Source organism: Amblyomma maculatum, chromosome 6, assembly GCF_055883805.1.
Source record: "Amblyomma maculatum isolate TAMU_Amacu chromosome 6, ASM5588380v1, whole genome shotgun sequence".
NCBI lineage: Eukaryota > Metazoa > Arthropoda > Arachnida > Ixodida > Ixodidae > Amblyomma > Amblyomma maculatum.
Genome location: NC_139349.1, coordinates 131,054,667 through 131,072,592, shown reverse-complemented (window position 1 = coordinate 131,072,592; position 17,926 = coordinate 131,054,667). Strand labels below are relative to the sequence as shown.

Sequence of the window (17,926 nt, the reverse complement as noted above, 5' to 3'; positions counted from 1 at the left end):
AGAAGATAACAGACTTTTTTGCTAAATAAATGTTTTTCGTGCCCTCCGAGCATCAAACGCCTTCATTTTTGCTCACTTTCATTAGTTCGAATTTTGGTTAATTCGAACTGGCCTGGCGGCCCCGTGGAATTTGAATTAACGAGCTTTTACTGTAGTTCGTTGCTCGAGCTTGCCCATGCGGGGCCTGCGGGGCGGCAGAGAAATGTGGAGAGAGCCACAAGGCCATGCGCACAACACCGCCGGGCTGGTTTTCAGAGAGCAACAACGAAAAAAAAAAAAGAAAAGGAGAGGGGGGGGGGGGGGGGGGGGATCGCCACCAACAACTGAATGCGAAGCACTCTTTCGCCAACTTCGCTGCTGCCGCAGGTTCCCAAGCCGGTTTTCCCTCTGTCTTTTTTTTTCTTTTTTCTTTCATGCGTGTGTACATGAGTGCATGATCCGTGCTGCGCCGCATCGCACACTTTTCTCGCTTTGTGTGTGCGCGGGCCTCGATGGTCGTGACACCGAAGTTCGTATCACCTGTCGCGAAAAAAAAAAAAATGTTCGGAACGTCCAATTTTTTGCCCATTGAATGCAATGCGATTCAGCGGGGGAATTTTATGAATTCGTATCACACCGAAATTCGTATCAGCCGAGTTCGTATAACCGAGATTCTACTGTGTATACCACCTAAACAATCAATGTGTACCAGAGAGTGGTTGCTTAGACCACTGGCTTTTTTACTTAGCAATAAGAAATGATCATCAGCAATGGGAATACATAGCAACTGCATAACAGAGGCATAGACCTACTGAAGCAATAGCAAGTCCAGCTGTATGTCACTTCAATCCCGCAACCAATCAATAAAAGCAAATTTAATTGGCAACAAATGTGCGTCTCCTTCCAGCCAACTGCACAGAACTAGGCAACAGAAGACCAAAACCTGTACAACCTCGCTTTTGCACAATTTAGAATTTTAGCCAAAAATTGGACAGTTTTTATGGGACCATCTACACTTAACATGAGGAGTTCCTGGTCCCAGCTCATTCTGATGCAAGAGTAGTTAGTCATCGCATGAAAACGTCACAGCAAGGAGCAAAACGCCAGGCAAGCAACAAGTAGCCAAACGAACCAGCAGTTTAAAAGGCCTCAGGAATCAAAGGCAGATAGGCTAGAAGGCCAGATTCAAGGTCACAACAGCTTTAAAAGCAGTGAACAAGAAACCGCAGCAAATGCTGTTAAATTTTGCTTATCTCAGTTTTTAATTGTGAATTCCACACTGCTTGCCTCGAATCCAAATTTCTAATTCTAGGTATATGCAAAAGGTGAATCGCGCACAATAGGCACGGCAAGTAGCATTAAGTTCGTGAATGCAGCTGATTGAAGATTTAAGGCTCCTTCTAGGCAACGAAAGAACAGCCAATGTTTATCAGTAGCGCAATCAAAGCAGAAAAAATGTTAACACAGAACTCGCAAAAATAAAACCTTAAGTCTTACAACCACTGCTTAAGACTTGAGTGCACAGCAAATTATAACTTCACACAAGTATCTTCATTACAGCTACCAAGAGATGAGGTGCACTGCTCCCAGCCAAGCCTCACCTTCGGTGTTTTCACAGAGCAACCTGAAGGCTTGGGGTTCCACCTTCACCTTCTGCTTTGAGAAAACCCGTATGTACTGGTCCTCATACTCTCCAACCATGTCTTCACACTGCAGAAAGAGAGGAGTAGAGCCTATATTCATGTGACGTTAACTGCACAGCGCCCCGTGCAGACAACAAAGGTTTGCAAGAAGATAGCAGTCACATCGCAAAGCAAACTGGACAAGCACGACAACATCCCAATCCGGGAAATCTGATAATGACCCCTGCCCCAAGGCACGGAGGAGGGGGCTTTCCTCAGTGCATCTTGACATGCCTATTAGAGAAACTGGATATGTTGCCCAACCTATCTCTGTATAGCACACTTTCTAAGGTTAAAGAACTCAAAACCCTCAGGTTAAGCGTTTAGATTCATAACAAAATGGCAACTGGAGGCATGCAGGATTGACAAGCAAGACCCTCCCCTGCTGCCTACCAACTCTGATAGTGAATAGGGTCAATAGGCAGGCTCAATTTCAATGGAGTGCAGATCACTGAAGACAAGGAGAGGAAACAAAAGGCATGAAAAGCATGAGAACTTCCTGAAACCATCAAGAAATAGTGTAGTACAAGTATCTTTCATTCAATTAAGGCTTTTCACTGGACACATGAACAAACATTGCTGATAAAGACTACCTGCTACTTTGTCCAATCACTCCCTCTAAACAGGTCCGTGGCCCATCGTGTGGATGCACCTCTACTAATCTCAATGCTTGGATCAACTTAATTCAGAGAAATGCAATAATTTTCAATTATTGTAAACACTCATTGTAAAATTCCCAAATTCTGCAGCTGACTTAATGAAAACTAATAGACTTAACCGTTGGAAGTCAAAAGAAGAAAGCAGGGTAGTGAATTTATTATCTTGCTCCATAACCGTGAACTAGCAATTCACCCTGCACCACACCCATCACATTTTAAAACCAGTTATCCCTCAGTCTTTTAACCCAGTGGTTCTCAGCCATGGATGTGTCGGGGACCCCTTGTGAACCAGTGGAAGAGGTGGGAGACCCCTTGTCATGTACGAACTGCTGTCGCAATTCTGGGAGCAGGTCATGGAATTGTGATTGAGCCAAGGCTAAAAAAGAGCATTGCAGCCCCGTCCAGCATTGCAGGGCTAGAGTTTCACCAATACCGGCGTCAACAAGCATCGTAGAGAATCTCTCTCTCCCGCTCTCTCGTGCGTGCTCCGTTTCTACACTCCTTTTACATCTCTTAACTTGAGGAACTAAAGTCGAATTTGAACCTCCGTGCTTTTGACCCTGCAAGAGTGTGTCTAGCCAAGCTAGAAGTATCACCCTAACATTTTTTTTTATTGTTGGGATGAGGTTCGCATACACCAAAATTTTCACGGACCCCCATTTGAGAAACACTTCAGTAACCCTTTCAGGTATACGGATACACAGGTCCCAAAAATTAGAACCAGGTATGTTGGTTCCAATTTGGTTCAGACTGAGGAGACAGCTGAGGACAGGGTTCTCACGAGAAAATTTTATGATGTGGACATTTGAGGACCGAGGAGGGGGGAGTATAAGCCAGATAATGATGACACAACAGCCTCTCAAGAGAAAGAGCATCGACAGCTGCGCATCTTTTCTTTTCAAACCCATCTCCAGCACACTGCATAACTCCAAATTCTTTGTTTGCTTTGTCTACACGTCAACGCCTCGCTAGTGCTAGGGTGCACCTGGTTCATGTGTACCCTAGCATTCGTTCCTCATTCGGGTAAGGCAGACATGGTTCATGTCTGCCTTACCCGAATGAGGAACGTTCAGTGGCGTCATACCATGGTTAAAATGGATTGTTTTGAAAGCGTAAATGGTCCAAACAAGTAGGCACAAGTAAGCATTGTGCTAGTGGCAATACTACATGAACACAAAATTGCAGCTTTTAGGAAACAAACAATAATGAAATCAAGTACAAGAAGAAAGTGGCAGCCACATTGGAAATACAGTAGAATCTCGTTTGTTCGGCTTTCGGCCATAAAAAATCTGCTGAAAACCGCTTACATCACAGTAACTTTATCTAATGAACACCTGTAATATGGCTGACTATACATATGATATGAAAGCTAAGCAACAATGACTTTTCTCGAATTCATAAACTACTTTGTTTTGCATACACTATCGTGAGTGCCAAAGAATTCCTCCAAAGTAATGAGCGCCGGGTGGAGCTTTCTGCAGTGCAACGCGTAGCACAAACAGCCCCATTGTATGCTTCCCCGCTCAAGTCACAGTTTTTACAGTGAAGCCTTAAATCACAACCGTTTGTTGTACTCTTGTGGAGGAAGCATGTGGATGCAAAGAGAAAAATATGAATAAATGCTAGAACGCCTTCACATCATCCCGAAACGACACTAAAAGTGACACATGCAGCAATGTCTAACACCATATGACTAGGCCACATCATAGTCACAGAAAACTATCCCCAGGCATAGCAATCTTTTAGCCCAAAAGGTGGGGAGAACCCCGACTGAGGAGTAGATGACTTTTTCCATATAAGACAGAACAAATAGACATGCTTCATAGAGGCAGCACTACATCTATGGTATGATCCATGAATCACGTATCACACAAAGTAATGGTGGCATGTTCATCTTTCAGCAGACTGATTGCAGAAGTTTTACTCAGTACCAGGTGCCTTTCGCTGAAGCTATATGTGGACTCGGGCCGTGTCATTACTATTCCGTCAAAGGTTTTCTTTGGCAGTATTTCTGGCGTTGGTAAATTATTGGTCACTAAGGTCAATTCCATGCACTTTCTGGTTCTTAAAAAATTGGGTTTTTCAATTTGCAGCGACGCTCGTTCAGCAGCAAGAGACACAGTTATTTCTGCAGAAATTGGAGTTGAAGATGGGGCATTTTTTTCACCCTGCCATTCAAGTCAAACTCATGGCATTCAGATAGAAAGACTGAATTATCAGTGCTGTAAAAAAAGAAACGGCAGTGTTGCCATAACTCGGGCATTTCAGCAACAAAGTTTTCTTACTGCACTGCAGCCTGCTAGCAAATATATGGCCACTAGTGGATGCAATCGAACATCTATGTAAGTGTTTCTCAAATGGGGGTCTGCAGAACCCAAGAGTCCGCGAAGCAATTTTCGAGGTCCACGTCACCGATGCCCACTAAAAAGGAAGGTCGCACAATAAGGCCTGGCTAGACTCAGTTTGCACGGTTAAAAGCACAGAGGTTCAAAGCTGACCTTAGTTTCCCGAAGTGGAAGAAACGCGAGAAGAGCACATAAGTGGAATGATGTTGGGAGGAGCCAAATCTCTTCTAGCAGGCATGCATACCAGCACCGATGTGTCACTTCTTCCCCATGTCCTCTGCAGGCCGTGACGCGTGCATTACGCTTGGTAGTTTTCTAACAATATTCAAACCAAGTGTAGTGAAGTTAGCTGTGTTGCAAGGCAAAAGAAAGAACACCAGTTTCTTGTGGTCGAATAGAGATGAAAGAGAGGGGCAGCCGTCATGGAGTGCGACAGGTGGGCCCCTACGGCTAGCTTCACACTCCTGCATTGAAACCTGATCAGTTCATTTGTGGCTCTTAATCCTTGTGGTGCTCTTTGGTCACCTGACGAACAGCACAAGATGAAACGCCTGCCGCTCATTCATGTTTCGTCGTGCTCTCTATGCATGAGAAGCTTAGATCCAATAATCCAGGTGTATGGGAAGTAGCACAACACGCAGTTTTTTCTATTTTCACTTTCTCTAGCTTCAACAAGTGCCCCTTTCAACCTTAAAAAGCGATTAAACGTCACCAAGATCTCAACAAAGTCCCGCAGCATATTTTCCAGATTATCCAATGAATTCCAATAGCAGACTGTGAACACTTGGTCGGATCACAAACGGAGCACATTGCTTTGGTGTAGATTCTTTCCTCAATATTTGCCACTGGAATGTGTTTGCTCCCGCAGGAGCATACTCCCTAGTGGTCGTAAGCCAATTAGCGTGCAGAACTGTTTTTCGTAGCTCTGCCCTCTGCAATAGCCGCCGCCACCTTCGCTCTGTTGCGAATACATTTTTGCAGCCGTTGTCAGAACAAGCTATCTAATGGCATAAATTTTTGCATTTCTCATAGAGCATGACCAAATCTTGGATCGTAGCTAATGGTATTTGAAGTGGCAGAGGTGCAGTCTGAAAAAGCTGCCAACGCCGAGCGCTGCACGACGGCGTCTCAAGCGAAGGGAATGCAAGTTTTTCCTACCTACAGCAATTCAGGGGCACAAAATATCACACCAAAAGCCACTCTGCTCAAGCTGGATAAGTAAGATTAATGGAGTTTAATATCCCCAAATGACATAGGCTGTGAGATCCAGTATAAGACATGCACTTGAATAAAAATTTTGAAACAAGTTTACAGATCTATAGCTCAGGACAGCGGATATATTTTCGCTGAAAGTTTGAGGAAAACATCTGAGGTAACTGTGACTTAAATTGCCCGTAGTTTTCCATGTTCTTAAGAGTGAAGATGCCTGGAGAAAGCTGAAGGCACAACAAAAGGTTAGTTACATGAAAGACCTGCTTCATGTCGCTCCTCTCCTAGCATTCACTAGCAATCAGCCAGGAAAGCGAGAAGTGCGGATGATTGGCATTTCTTTACGCCTCAAGCTTTCTTGGTATCAGTAACAGTAGTTACCCACCGTAGCCACGCTTTTTCAACCAACTAAAGGAGCACAATAGGAAGCAGACACAGTGCTCTATCTAGTAACTTCCTCTGAGGGATAAGCTTAAAAAGTACAGAAAGAAGTACCCTCCAGACATAAACAAAAATATTTCCTAGCATAAATGCACACGCTTCAAAATATTTACACGCATGAGTTTGTTTTGAAAGTAGTATCGCCTACCCCTGTGTAGGCGTACTGGGTTTGTGTCCAAACCCCAGCACTGCTGCCAACCACATGGCCAAATTCCTTTACAAACACGATCCTTGTCATAGCAAGTTTCTTGATATTACGAAGTTTCTCAATTACCCAATGCCGCCCCAAATAAGTGCGCATATTTAAAAACTCCATGAAAATAACATATCATGGCAGTCGACCTCAACATAACGCACTTGCTAAGCAGATTATCTCTTAACTTGGCTTGAGTTATTAAATTTTAGCAGAACTACACTATAGTGTCAAGACAATAAAACATGAAATTGCACAAGAGGAACATCTATGACTGCAATAAGCAACTGCAGTTGACACAATTGCCATGCTCCAGCGCCGTTTCTTGGAACAGCGCTTGCGCGCAAGCCACAAGCGGAAACATGCCTGAAGAAGCAGGCGCGTCCTCCGCGGCCAGCAGCAATGCAACCGTATACACTCTTCACCTTGGCAGCCTCCTGCTCCTCTGCCACTCTTACTACTTCCCACTGCACTCGTAACTGCATCACACAAGCCGTGGCAGAGGCGGTGGCGAATGCAGCATGGTAGTGAAACGTTTCATCGCTTCTACAATTCTCAGCAATGGGTGTTTGCTGCAAACATTTTCAAGTTACTTCCCCTACATATATGTGTTATTTCAGTTTTCATTCTGCCTTGTCCTTTAATCTCAATGTGAAAAATGCCAGCAATGAAACCGTATACACTCTTCACCTTGGCAGCCTCCTGCTCCTCTGCCACTCTTACTACTTCCCACTGCACTCGTAACTGCATCACACAAGCCGTGGCAGAGGCGGTGGCGAATGCAGCATGGTAGTGAAACGTTTCATCGCTTCTACAATTCTCAGCAATGGGTGTTTGCTGCAAACATTTTCAAGTTACTTCCCCTACATATATGTGTTATTTCAGTTTTCATTCTGCCTTGTCCTTTAATCTCAATGTGAAAAATGCATACTACCTGGATGCAATGAAAAATTGCTGATTTTTCAACTTTGTTATACCCAGGTTTAACTGTACACTAGAATTTTATTTCTTTTTGATCTGCGTAACCTTGCTATTGACATGTGCAAGCGCCAGGTGCAATAAAGGTGAGTTGGGACTGAAAGCTCAGGCTTTTCACTTCAGCCTTGTAAGGACAGCCTTGTCTCCCTGCTATGGGAGCTGATCGGCTGCTTCCAATGATAATGACACAAAAATTTAAGCAACAACTTCAGCAGTTTTATCTTTGGATAAAATAATCCCACATAGGAGTGCAGAAACGGAGTCATCAACAAAACTCACCAGCTGCTTAATTTTTCCATTCGAGGTGGGATCGGCAACAACCTGGTAAGTGCTCAGCTTTTCTACATCCTTGCTAAGGTTGACGAGAATAAGTTCTCCAGTCTCCTTATGCGTCGCCTGCGCGTAATTGTCCATGTTGTTGCAGACTTCGTCAAGAACGTCATGCATATGTGCCTCTGAGCCAGCATAAGGGATCTGTAATGAAAGGCAAACACCAAGCAACTACATGTCATTATGACAAGCACCTTATCGGTATCACTTAAGAGGAAAGTGTATAACAGTTGCATCCTACCAGTACTCACCTACGGGGCTGAAACATGGAGGCTAACGAAAAGGGTTCTACTTAAATTGAGGACAACGCAGAGGGCCATGGAACGAAAAATGGCAGATGTAACGTTAAGAGATAGGAAGCATGCGGAGTGAGTCAGAGAAATAACTCAAGTTACTGACATTCTAGTTGAAATTAAGAAAAATAAATGGACATGGGCAGGGCATGTAGTGCGAAGAGATGATAACCGATGGTCTCGAGTAACCAATTGGATTCCAAGGGAAGGTAAGCGTAGCAGGGAGCAGGAGAAACTACAGTGGATGGATGAGATTAGAAATTCACATGGGTCAAGTGGATGCAGTTAGCACAGGAACGGGTTAACTGGAAGAGAATAGGAGAGGCTTTCACCCTGCAGTGGTTATAGTCCGGCTGATGATGATGACGACGATGACGTCATATAAAAATTGAAGGTAGGGGCACTCGGAGTAAATAAGACTCCAATCAACCTGCCCAGTTTTTAAATGGCACTTTCATGTTTTTGGTGTTTTCTAATGATGGCCATTTTGCTAGAATACCTGAATGTAACATGATAAGTGCATGAGTATTGGAGTACATACTTTACATACTATGTGCATAGTGAATGCACATTGTACTCTCATATGCACATACTTTTGAAACATTTATCAATGGCCATTTCTTTTGGTGGTGGTCGTTGTTATTTCATGCGTTTTTTGCGACTCCATACCTTCAACACTCTGGAGCAGTGTTTAAAGCGACAATGTTAAGGTAGAGAACCTGGCGGCAGAAGCATATCGAGAAAATTTGAAGTGGACGGCAATATTTGATATTGCACGTGAAGTGGTGGAACTGAAAGGTGAACCAAATTTCCTGAAAAGGAAATTTACGGAGGGTGAGATGGGAATCAACCCCTGGACTCTCGGATCGTGATCCGGATGTGCCAGCCCTAGGCAATGCAGGCACATTCGTACGGCTTGGTTACAGAGGGGCTTTATGTTGCCTCATCCTCACCTCCTCCATACGCGGCGACTCCAGCAGAAAATACATGCAACGAGCACAAGGTGGAGGTAATAAGAGCTCGCCAATGCACACGGCAGATGACACTTTATGCTGAAAATATGACTTCACACGACACCATACTTTGTCCTCGTCTCCTCCGGTTGCCGAGAAGCCCATGGCAATCTATGTCATGTAGTCATTAACATAATTTACTATCTTACAATTGCATGCTAATGAGTATTTGTGAGAATATACGGGCAATAAGAGAATAAGTGCCATCTTACAAGCTTGAACAAAATCCTTAACTCCTAAATATTTGAACCGGCTACTTAAATTGCATATCATTGGGATGCTTGGAAGTGCCGTCTTGCAAACATGCAGGAAAATAATAATTTAGTTGCTGGTTCATATCTTAAGGAATTTGTGGATTTGCTGCATGCCTGTAAGAGAGCACTCATTTCCTTAATTATTAGAAGTTAGGGGCTGGACTTATCAGTTTTGTATTTGAAATTGTGCTTTTATTTCTTCGCAGTTTATTTCAGACTGCACTTTTCATCTTATCTCAGCATTATTTTCTAAGAGTGAATCATCACCTTTATTTGTTTTTGTAATGATAATATGGCCTTCATGTGTGGTGTAATTATGCTGAAAGCTTATCCCATCTTTGTTCAGGTTGAGCATTTGATATGCCTGCAATTAATGCACAAACGACTGCTGTATTTACAGCTGTGTATGCACAAAAAAACTGTAATATTAAAAAAAGCTACAGAATGTAAATAATGAAGCCACAAATGCAAGTGGATGTTAACTTCTGAAATGAAAGTTGCCATGTGCTATGTATTTGGGTTCTGCTGCTAGCTCGAGCGGGACCGCTTTCATGGTGTGGTTTATGCATTGACAGTGATGGAATTGCCCTCAACAATTGTGGCAGCCAAAACACGACGCTTTCTTGTGGCTCTTCAGCATTATTTTGAAGTGTGCTTGAATGCAACAGACACACCTGCTTAACCTAGTTCAGAGAATAGTGCAACAGTCTCAGATGACGTATAGAGACGATGACACTACTTGAAAACATGCAGATGTGTGTAAAGTACTGCAGAGAGACCTCTAAATATGCACCTGCGCTACTTAGTTCAATGACTCTAGCTCTTGCTAATGATTCTTGACTCTAGCACCTAGCTCCCACACTTTGATTTTCTCCTTTGATTGAGCATAACTCATACTCGACAGCCAGCTAGTTACTGCACACATCAACAATACTGGCCATTTTCGGTTTCAACCAAATTTCACTAACAGACCTCTGCTGGCCTAAGTCATAGTTCTGGTCTGATAGACAAAACATGCATAGTACCAAGACACTTTAAAGGGACATTCTACTCCCGGAGGTGAGTATAACAATAATGGCATATTCTGGCAGGTCTTACAACTTGGTGGCACTATGTCACGAAATGGTGCCTGCCCTGCTCTTTCCTCTGTTTTGCGGCAGCGAGGATTCCGGCGCGGTGGCGCCAAGTTTGACCCCCTTGTCGCGAATGGGGCTTTCGCCACATTCCCTCTCCGTTTCCTTTTTTTTCTGCCTTGAGGGCTTTAGTTTTGTAGTGACAACTGCGCCCGGCCTGGAGGGAAGGAAACTCGGTGCCGGCCACCCCATCTCGAATGCAGACCGCGGCGACTGTTGGGCTGTCCATATGTTCGACGAATTCGGCGAGGCTTTTGTCCCGATTGTTTCCTGTTCTTTTTGTTTCGTCTTTTTTTTTTTCTCTTTTTTTCAGGTTTTTGGAGGCGTTGAGCGGGATGCGTCTTATGCTTGCTAGCCTTCAGCCTCATGTTACAGCTGGTTTTGCTGCGAGGAGGCGGCAGGGATGGAAATGCGCGCCAGTCGGTGTTGAGAAATTGGTGCGTGCGGATGGGTGCATGAGGTCAGCCAGGGTGTGCAAGGGCGAGCCAGGGTCGGCCAGCGAGTTTAGGCGAGGATATGTCGTGGTGAGTGCGGTGACTTCGGCCCCTAAGACGCGTGGCCCCAGACCGCCTGAATCCCCGACATCACTTTGGCCCCGCGGCAAGCATAGGCAGCTCGTCGATCCCTGCGACCGGACCTTGCCAGACCACCGCAGCTAAGCCACCATTTTCCGCCACTCACACGAACTCTTTTCTTTATCTCTCTCGCTTTTTTGGTCTCATCTAGCTATTTGGTATTGTAGTCATTCCAGCATGAAATGTTGTCTTGTCATCTCTTTGTTTTTGCCCGCTTTATGTTATTAGTTGTTGCCTGCTTCATCTTTTTTTCCGATACTTATATAGCGCTATTGTTATCCTGCTATTGTATATTATAACTGTTCTTTTTCTTTGTGTGTGCATATAAGTAAATTTCATTGTCACCGATCTTGAGAATGCTCATGCTTCCGGCCAACGACCAATCAGGCGTGGCCCCAATCGCCAGTCAGCGTCCGAATCTGTGATTTCGCACGCAGGGGGGAGAAGTTTGTCCCTCCACCCCCTCCAACGTACGGAGAGTGCGACTGTAGGCAGGTTGGTCGAATAATTATAGTTTCGGCGTTGGCCCACCGACCAGCCACCCACCAATATCCTGAAACTGGCGTCCGCGACAGGATGCCACTTTGTCAAGATATTGGTGGGTGGATGGTCAGTTGGCCAACGTCGAACTTATAATTATTCGGGCCAACCTGCCCACCATCGCACTCTCTGTACGCTGGAGGGGGTGGAGAACAAACTCCCCCCCGCATGCGAAATCACAGATTCGGACACTGACCGGCGATAGGGGCCACGCCTGACTGGCCGCTGGCTAGAGGCATTGCCCCCATCTTACGTATGTTCATGCCTCTTGCCAGCGGCCAATCAGGCGTGGCCCCTATCGCCGGTCAGCGTTAGAATATGTGCTTTCGCACGCAGGGGGAGACGTTTGTCTCTCCACCTCCAACGTACGGAGAGTGCAATGGTGGGCAGGTTGGCCCGAATAATTATAAGTTCGGCGTCTGCCAACCGACCAGCCACCCACCAATATCTTGACACACTGTAGCGACCTACATGCGCGCGCTGCGCCGATAGATGCGTGTGCCGCGTGAGGAAACAAATGGCAGATCACGGAAGCGCCTAGCGGCCAGAAGGAAAACTAAAGATCAGTCTTGGTTTGGGATTCACGGCTCGCGATCACTCATTCCTGGCCTGCGCTAGCGTCTCAACAGCACTATCGAGAGAACTCGCTCGCGGTTTAAGAAGGAATTTATATCCTAAATTGATCAGGAAATTTAGGTTTCAGGAGATGGTGCTGCCATACTGTGCCTTTTCGTTGCTAGTAACATCTCATCTGTTTGCAGTGTCTGAAGTGAATATACTACATTTTATGACTATGCCACAGCGTCACACAGATAGGTATTTATGTTCAGATCAATTTAAAGCAGCCTACGTTTTCTCTTTCAATAAACTACAGCTACTTCTTTTCTTTAATCTTGCCCGATTCACTTTTAAAGGACTATAGACATCAAATTTTGGTGGCATTTTTCTTCTTGTTAATGATGTGTAAGCCATTCCTGTATATCAATCCAACACAGTTTTGATCTACGACCGCTAAATAATTTATAATTGAATTTTCTTTTCTCACCAGTTTCGGTTTCAGCAGCCGAGAGATGGCTGTGACGTCACAACCAAGTGTTGATGCGCAGCACAAAAAATGGCAATATAATTGCCGATTCAATTGTAGTGATTCCTGTTCTTGAGGCAGGCAGGCTGGCTTTACAATTGTAGAGAATTCAAACAACACAAAAATGATTATATTGCAGTATTTTCACCCCTCACATGACTTAGGCTCGACTTTGACATCACAGCCATCGATAGGCCGTTCAAACGGAAACAGGCGAGAAAAGAAATTCGATTACAGGCCAACATTGTCTGTCTGGCAGCCGAAGCGCAAACCCCTGCCCCTTAGGGTGACATCGGGCTCCCTAGACGCCTGCGAGCGGTACCAGAACTCCGGTGTCACCCCTTCCAGACAAAAGAAGTTTTCACCACCACCACAAACTATTCAGCAGACATAAAAAATATGACGTGGTGATCCATGTACAGAAATGTATTAGGCATTATAAAAAAGGATAAAACACGAAACCAAAATTTAGGTGTCTATACTCCTTTAAACTGCGTTTAAAACAGAAACAACTCAATAAAAGACACCGGCATACTTGTAGCGGCGTTGCTATTGGCCTCGAGATCGAGCAGAGTCGCCACCTAGCGGCTCAGCGGCAAAACCTACTCAGTGCGGATGCGTTTTCGCGTCGCGTGCCAGCCCGCAGTGATTTACGCGCGCGCATGCGGTGTGTACAGGAGTGTTTTTGTTTGTTTCGCGGTTCCTGTGAGCTTTTGCTTACCTATATGCCTCTTGCAAAATAAATATGAACAGTCTACAACCCCACGCTTCATTAAAAAAAATATATACTTGTCCGTATCGAGCATGTCATGCTTGGATAAGGACATCATCCATCGCGGTCTTCGGCGCTCGAGATCCTTTGACATGCAATGTCTCAAACGAAGTGGTACTGTCGTTACCGCCGCGTCAAAGCAAAAAAGGTCGTTGCCATCAATAAAAGTTAATGCAAACGCTCAGAAATCGCATATTCCCGTTTCTGTTTGGAATACCGCAGCTACTAAAACATATGCCACCGCAGACTGCTTTATTAGCAGAATGCAGTTTGAACAGACCACTCTATGCCTACTATGCCGTCTGTATGCACGATAGAATTGTGTGAGTACTTTTTTTTTTTTTTTTTTTGCTTTTAAACCTCTGTCGCGGTGTCTCAATGGTAAGGGCACTCGACTGCTGATTTCGAGAACGGGTGATTCAATTACAACCGTTTCGAAAGGCGTTCCTCTGCTGTGGGATTTGACTGCACAATAAACAATCTCACGTGGTAAATGTGGTGTTAATAACGAAAAAAAAAAAAAACGACACCAAAACCAGCCTCTGGAATCATCCGTCATAGGCGATGCCGCTTTCATGCGTTTAACCCGGGCCAATATGCATTTCTTTTCTTTTTTGTTGTTGAGGGCCGCTGTGCATCCGTAAAAGTTTTAGTGAGCACATTTTGCTTTAAAGAAATGCTCGAATGTTTGGGAAACATTTTCCCTGCACCTAATTGTTACCCTAAATATTACATAATACACCTAGATTAATGTACTTTACTGGTAGCCTATTATAATCATTATAATCCCTTTTCGTCCAAGTGCTGTCTTCCGAGCAAACTCGTCGTTTCTGACAAGGGGAGTAAAACAGCTTCATGCCGGCTTAAATATCAGTGTTTAGTTCGGGGACAAATACATTTTTATAGTCGCATAATAAGATGACCTCCATTTCTTTCGGAATAGTTTTATATCCAGCATCTGTTTTGGAAGCAACCCTAATATTTTACTTCGCATAAGATTTAGTCACTGCTAAATAATTAGTGATCAAGAAATTTTCAGCCTGTAAAATTGCTTACCAGAACATGACAGTGCCCATGCGCAGTTTAGAACGATGTCTTCGCAGCGAGTAATTCGTAGCTTACACTTTAACGTTACTGAAAATTAATCGCTGATTATTGTAAATTCTGTTAAGTGGGTAAAAGTTCTCTCACACGGTGAAATTTATTGGCATTGCAAAACAAAATAATTACACTACTAATTTACTGTTATATATTAACATCACACACATCAGAAATCCCTTATACTTTCCTCAGTTTCAGGAAATCATCTACAGTTAGTGGCGCATGCAGTAATACACTATCACATCCTATGACAGTGGCCACAAAAAGCATCTCTGCAAATTCAATTCACTCAGCGCTGTACACGTGAACAATCAGCTTTCCTGTGCGGCAAGGTTTCCTGTATAGTGTCGGCGTGATCTCATTTTTGGGGAATACTTGTGCTTGCTTGTCTGGGCAAGAGTTGAGCACTCAGTCTAAAGCAACTCGCCATGCAGTGCGCTGCCAGTGCTACATTTAACCTGCTTAATCCTTGAGTCGAGTACGATATAATGAACCAGGTTTTCTCGATTCAGTCTTAAGTACTGCAGGTCAGAGCACGAACCTTGTATCTGCGTGGGCTTGACACTAAATTCGCCGATCTCACTCGCATGAGGCACGCGCAAACTGTTTAAAAGTCGATAAGAAAAACAGATCTGTCATTAGGCAGGCAAAAGCATTAGGCGCGTGAGCGCGGTACAGCACAAGAAACGTGCAAAGTAAATTTAGAAGTCTGGTGGTTGCGTGCTTTGTTTTCCTAAAATCCGCTCTTCTTCTGCTGCGTTGGCGAAATCCTTGAATTTTTTTTTCTGCAATATTGCAGAAATACTGCAGAAGACACGTTTTCATCGCCAACAAACCTGGCGTAAACTTGGAAGCAGACCTACGCAGCGTGCGTTTCTGCGAGCGCCGCCGGCTGCCGATCCACACTACCGGAGTGACGGTGGCGCCACCTCTAGGTCGATCTCGCGGCGAATAGGCAGAACCACTAGTTGGTGTCTGCGGTAGATGTCAATAGGTTGAATTAGTTTATTTATTTATTTATTTCAATCTATTTCGAGCAAGTTCGGTGCTTACAGTCGTAACAAAATATGTGCATTTTATTTAATGAAATGCTCTGTACACGGCTTAAGCGATGCAGCAGTCTCTGTGTTCTAAAGCTGCATAGAGTTACTATACTAACTGTATGTTGTGTCTACATGTCAGTGTTTGTAGAAGCAGGCCACCAGTAAAAAAAAAGGATATCATATGAATAAATTAAGTTTTAAATGGTTCTGCTATGTTCTTCAGCTCCTCAGCCGGGTATTGGACAATTTGGGGATGAAGCTTTCCAATGAAGCAAGAAAAAAATCGTTAAGGAAGTCAGTAGACTGTCCCTTTATTTGTGAGAAGAAAGGCTGCAGCAAGCAGCGAGACATCTCTTATCAAGTGAAGAAGGCAGCGAGCGCTCATTCCAAGCAAAGCCATTTTAGAAACAAATGCGCATAATTCTGCCTATCCCTTTGACGTCACCTTGTTTGCACCAAAGAGAGGTCTACTGAATTCCGTTATAATTTTTTTTTACTTTTTTTTAGTTTAAACCAACAATAAATTTACACAATGGCTTTCACAGCACCCACGGACGATGCTATTCTCAGTAAAAAAAGGGCTGCTGATATAAACAGCATGTTAGCACATGAGTACAAGCAAAGCTTTCTGTACAGGTTGAACTTTTGTTTCTACAGGGTGTTGCACAATTAGACCCGCGCTGTAGAATGCTTCTCCCAGCTAAACCGCGGAATCCTTGCAGTTCAGATTTCGCACAGAAATCACATTTTGTCGCTAGTATTTGTTAATACTAAATTTGTTTGTGGTACTTGCCTGATTCGATCAGAAGAAGTAAAATATTCCCATCGCCTGCGGCGGCGGCGACGCCAGACGAACCGCTGCCCCAGCGATGGGACTGGTGGCGCCACCTCATGCTGCTAACAACAACTCTGTAGCAGCAAAAGAGGGGGCGAGCGTTTCTGGCAGAAGGTTTGAGTTGTTGTTAGCAGCATGAGGTGGCGCCACCAGTCCCATCACTGGGGCAGCGGTTCGTCTGGCGTCGCCGCCGCCGCAGGCGATGGGAATATTTTACTTCTTCTGATCGAATCAGGCAAGTACCACAAACAAATTTAGTATTAACAAATACTAGCGACAAAATGTGATTTCTGTGCGAAATCTGAACTGCAAGGATTCCGCGGTTTAGCTGGGAGAAGCATTCTACAGCGCGGGTCTAATTGTGCAACACCCTGTAGTGGCGCACTGGTTATTAGATAAACACTACAGACACCTTTGTTTCGAGTACATGAAGACATACAACAAAGTTCAATGAAAACATGGGCACTGAGTTATAATGGGCAGTTTATACTCAGCTGGAATTCACTGCAAGAAAAAGTTTAGTGCTTATTTTAGTGTGCTGACACTGATATTGCTAAGCAGTGGATGCTTAAATAGACACCTGCCGATTTTTATGTTTTTCATCCTTAGCCTGGAAATTGGCTAAAATGTGGCAAGAGAATATGTGCATAATACGAGCACCGTTTTCTGCTTTTGGGTTCCGTCGGCTTGCAGCCTGAAGCTTCCGACAGGTATAGTCTTCTTCGGGTCAACTGCGGAGATCGCTGCGACGGATTCTGTTACTAAGGCCCTGCAAACTGAAACAAAAGGCGCAAAATAAATATCAGACCATAGAGTCACGCGGGAGGTCAGCGTGGCGAAAAACTGAAGGCAGCGTGGAATTTGAAACTTAGTTTCCATACAAAGTTTAAGATAAGCGCGCTCTTGTAGGCGCCATAAAGCACGTGCAAACTGCAAGATTACATAATGGGCTACCATTCGTCTTATTCAACCATCCGCAACGACACAACAGCTACGCATTGCCTCCACGAATACTAGTTCATTCATCCGGCGAGATACACCAGCAACTTACCTTGACACTTCAGGTCCAACACGCTTGGCTCACATAGCGCAATACACCAAAGGGTGCAGAGAAAAATAATGCGCAGCAAGAAAGCACTGAGGTACTGCATTTGCAGGCTTATTAGGGGATACGCAAAACTGAGGCTTATAAAACGCTTATTACACGTGTACTACGTGACCCACAGCGCAAAACACCGCGCCGGCGACGATACAGAGACGCAAGACAAAAAAATACAATGAAAAAAAAAAAAGAAAAACTTTAGGGGCGCCACCTAGGTTGCAAAGGTTGAAATGAACAAATCATACCAAAATCATTTTGTTATTATCACACCTAATCAATTATGCAAAATAAAAAAAAAATAATATTTGTAATATTTAATAAAGGAGCTGAAAGCCATTGACATAAAAAAAGAGCATGCGAATTTT

At 44.2% G+C, this 17,926-nt stretch overlaps 1 protein-coding gene across 1 annotated transcript in view; it reads right to left on the bottom strand.

The window, feature by feature from the left end:
* The window catches only part of sel (canopy family protein seele), a 30,240-nt gene extending 12,505 nt beyond the window's left edge, over positions 1-17,735 (bottom strand). The window contains exons 1-4 of the mRNA XM_084607388.1: positions 17,511-17,735; positions 17,120-17,235; positions 7,766-7,960; positions 1,581-1,689 (exon numbers count right to left, since the gene is read on the bottom strand). Coding sequence (XP_084463514.1) covers positions 1,581-1,689; positions 7,766-7,960; positions 17,120-17,235; positions 17,511-17,610 — 520 coding nt within the window. The 5' untranslated portion in view covers positions 17,611-17,735. The remainder of the gene's footprint in view (positions 1-1,580; positions 1,690-7,765; positions 7,961-17,119; positions 17,236-17,510) is intronic.
* Between the last annotated feature and the right edge of the window lie 191 nt (positions 17,736-17,926).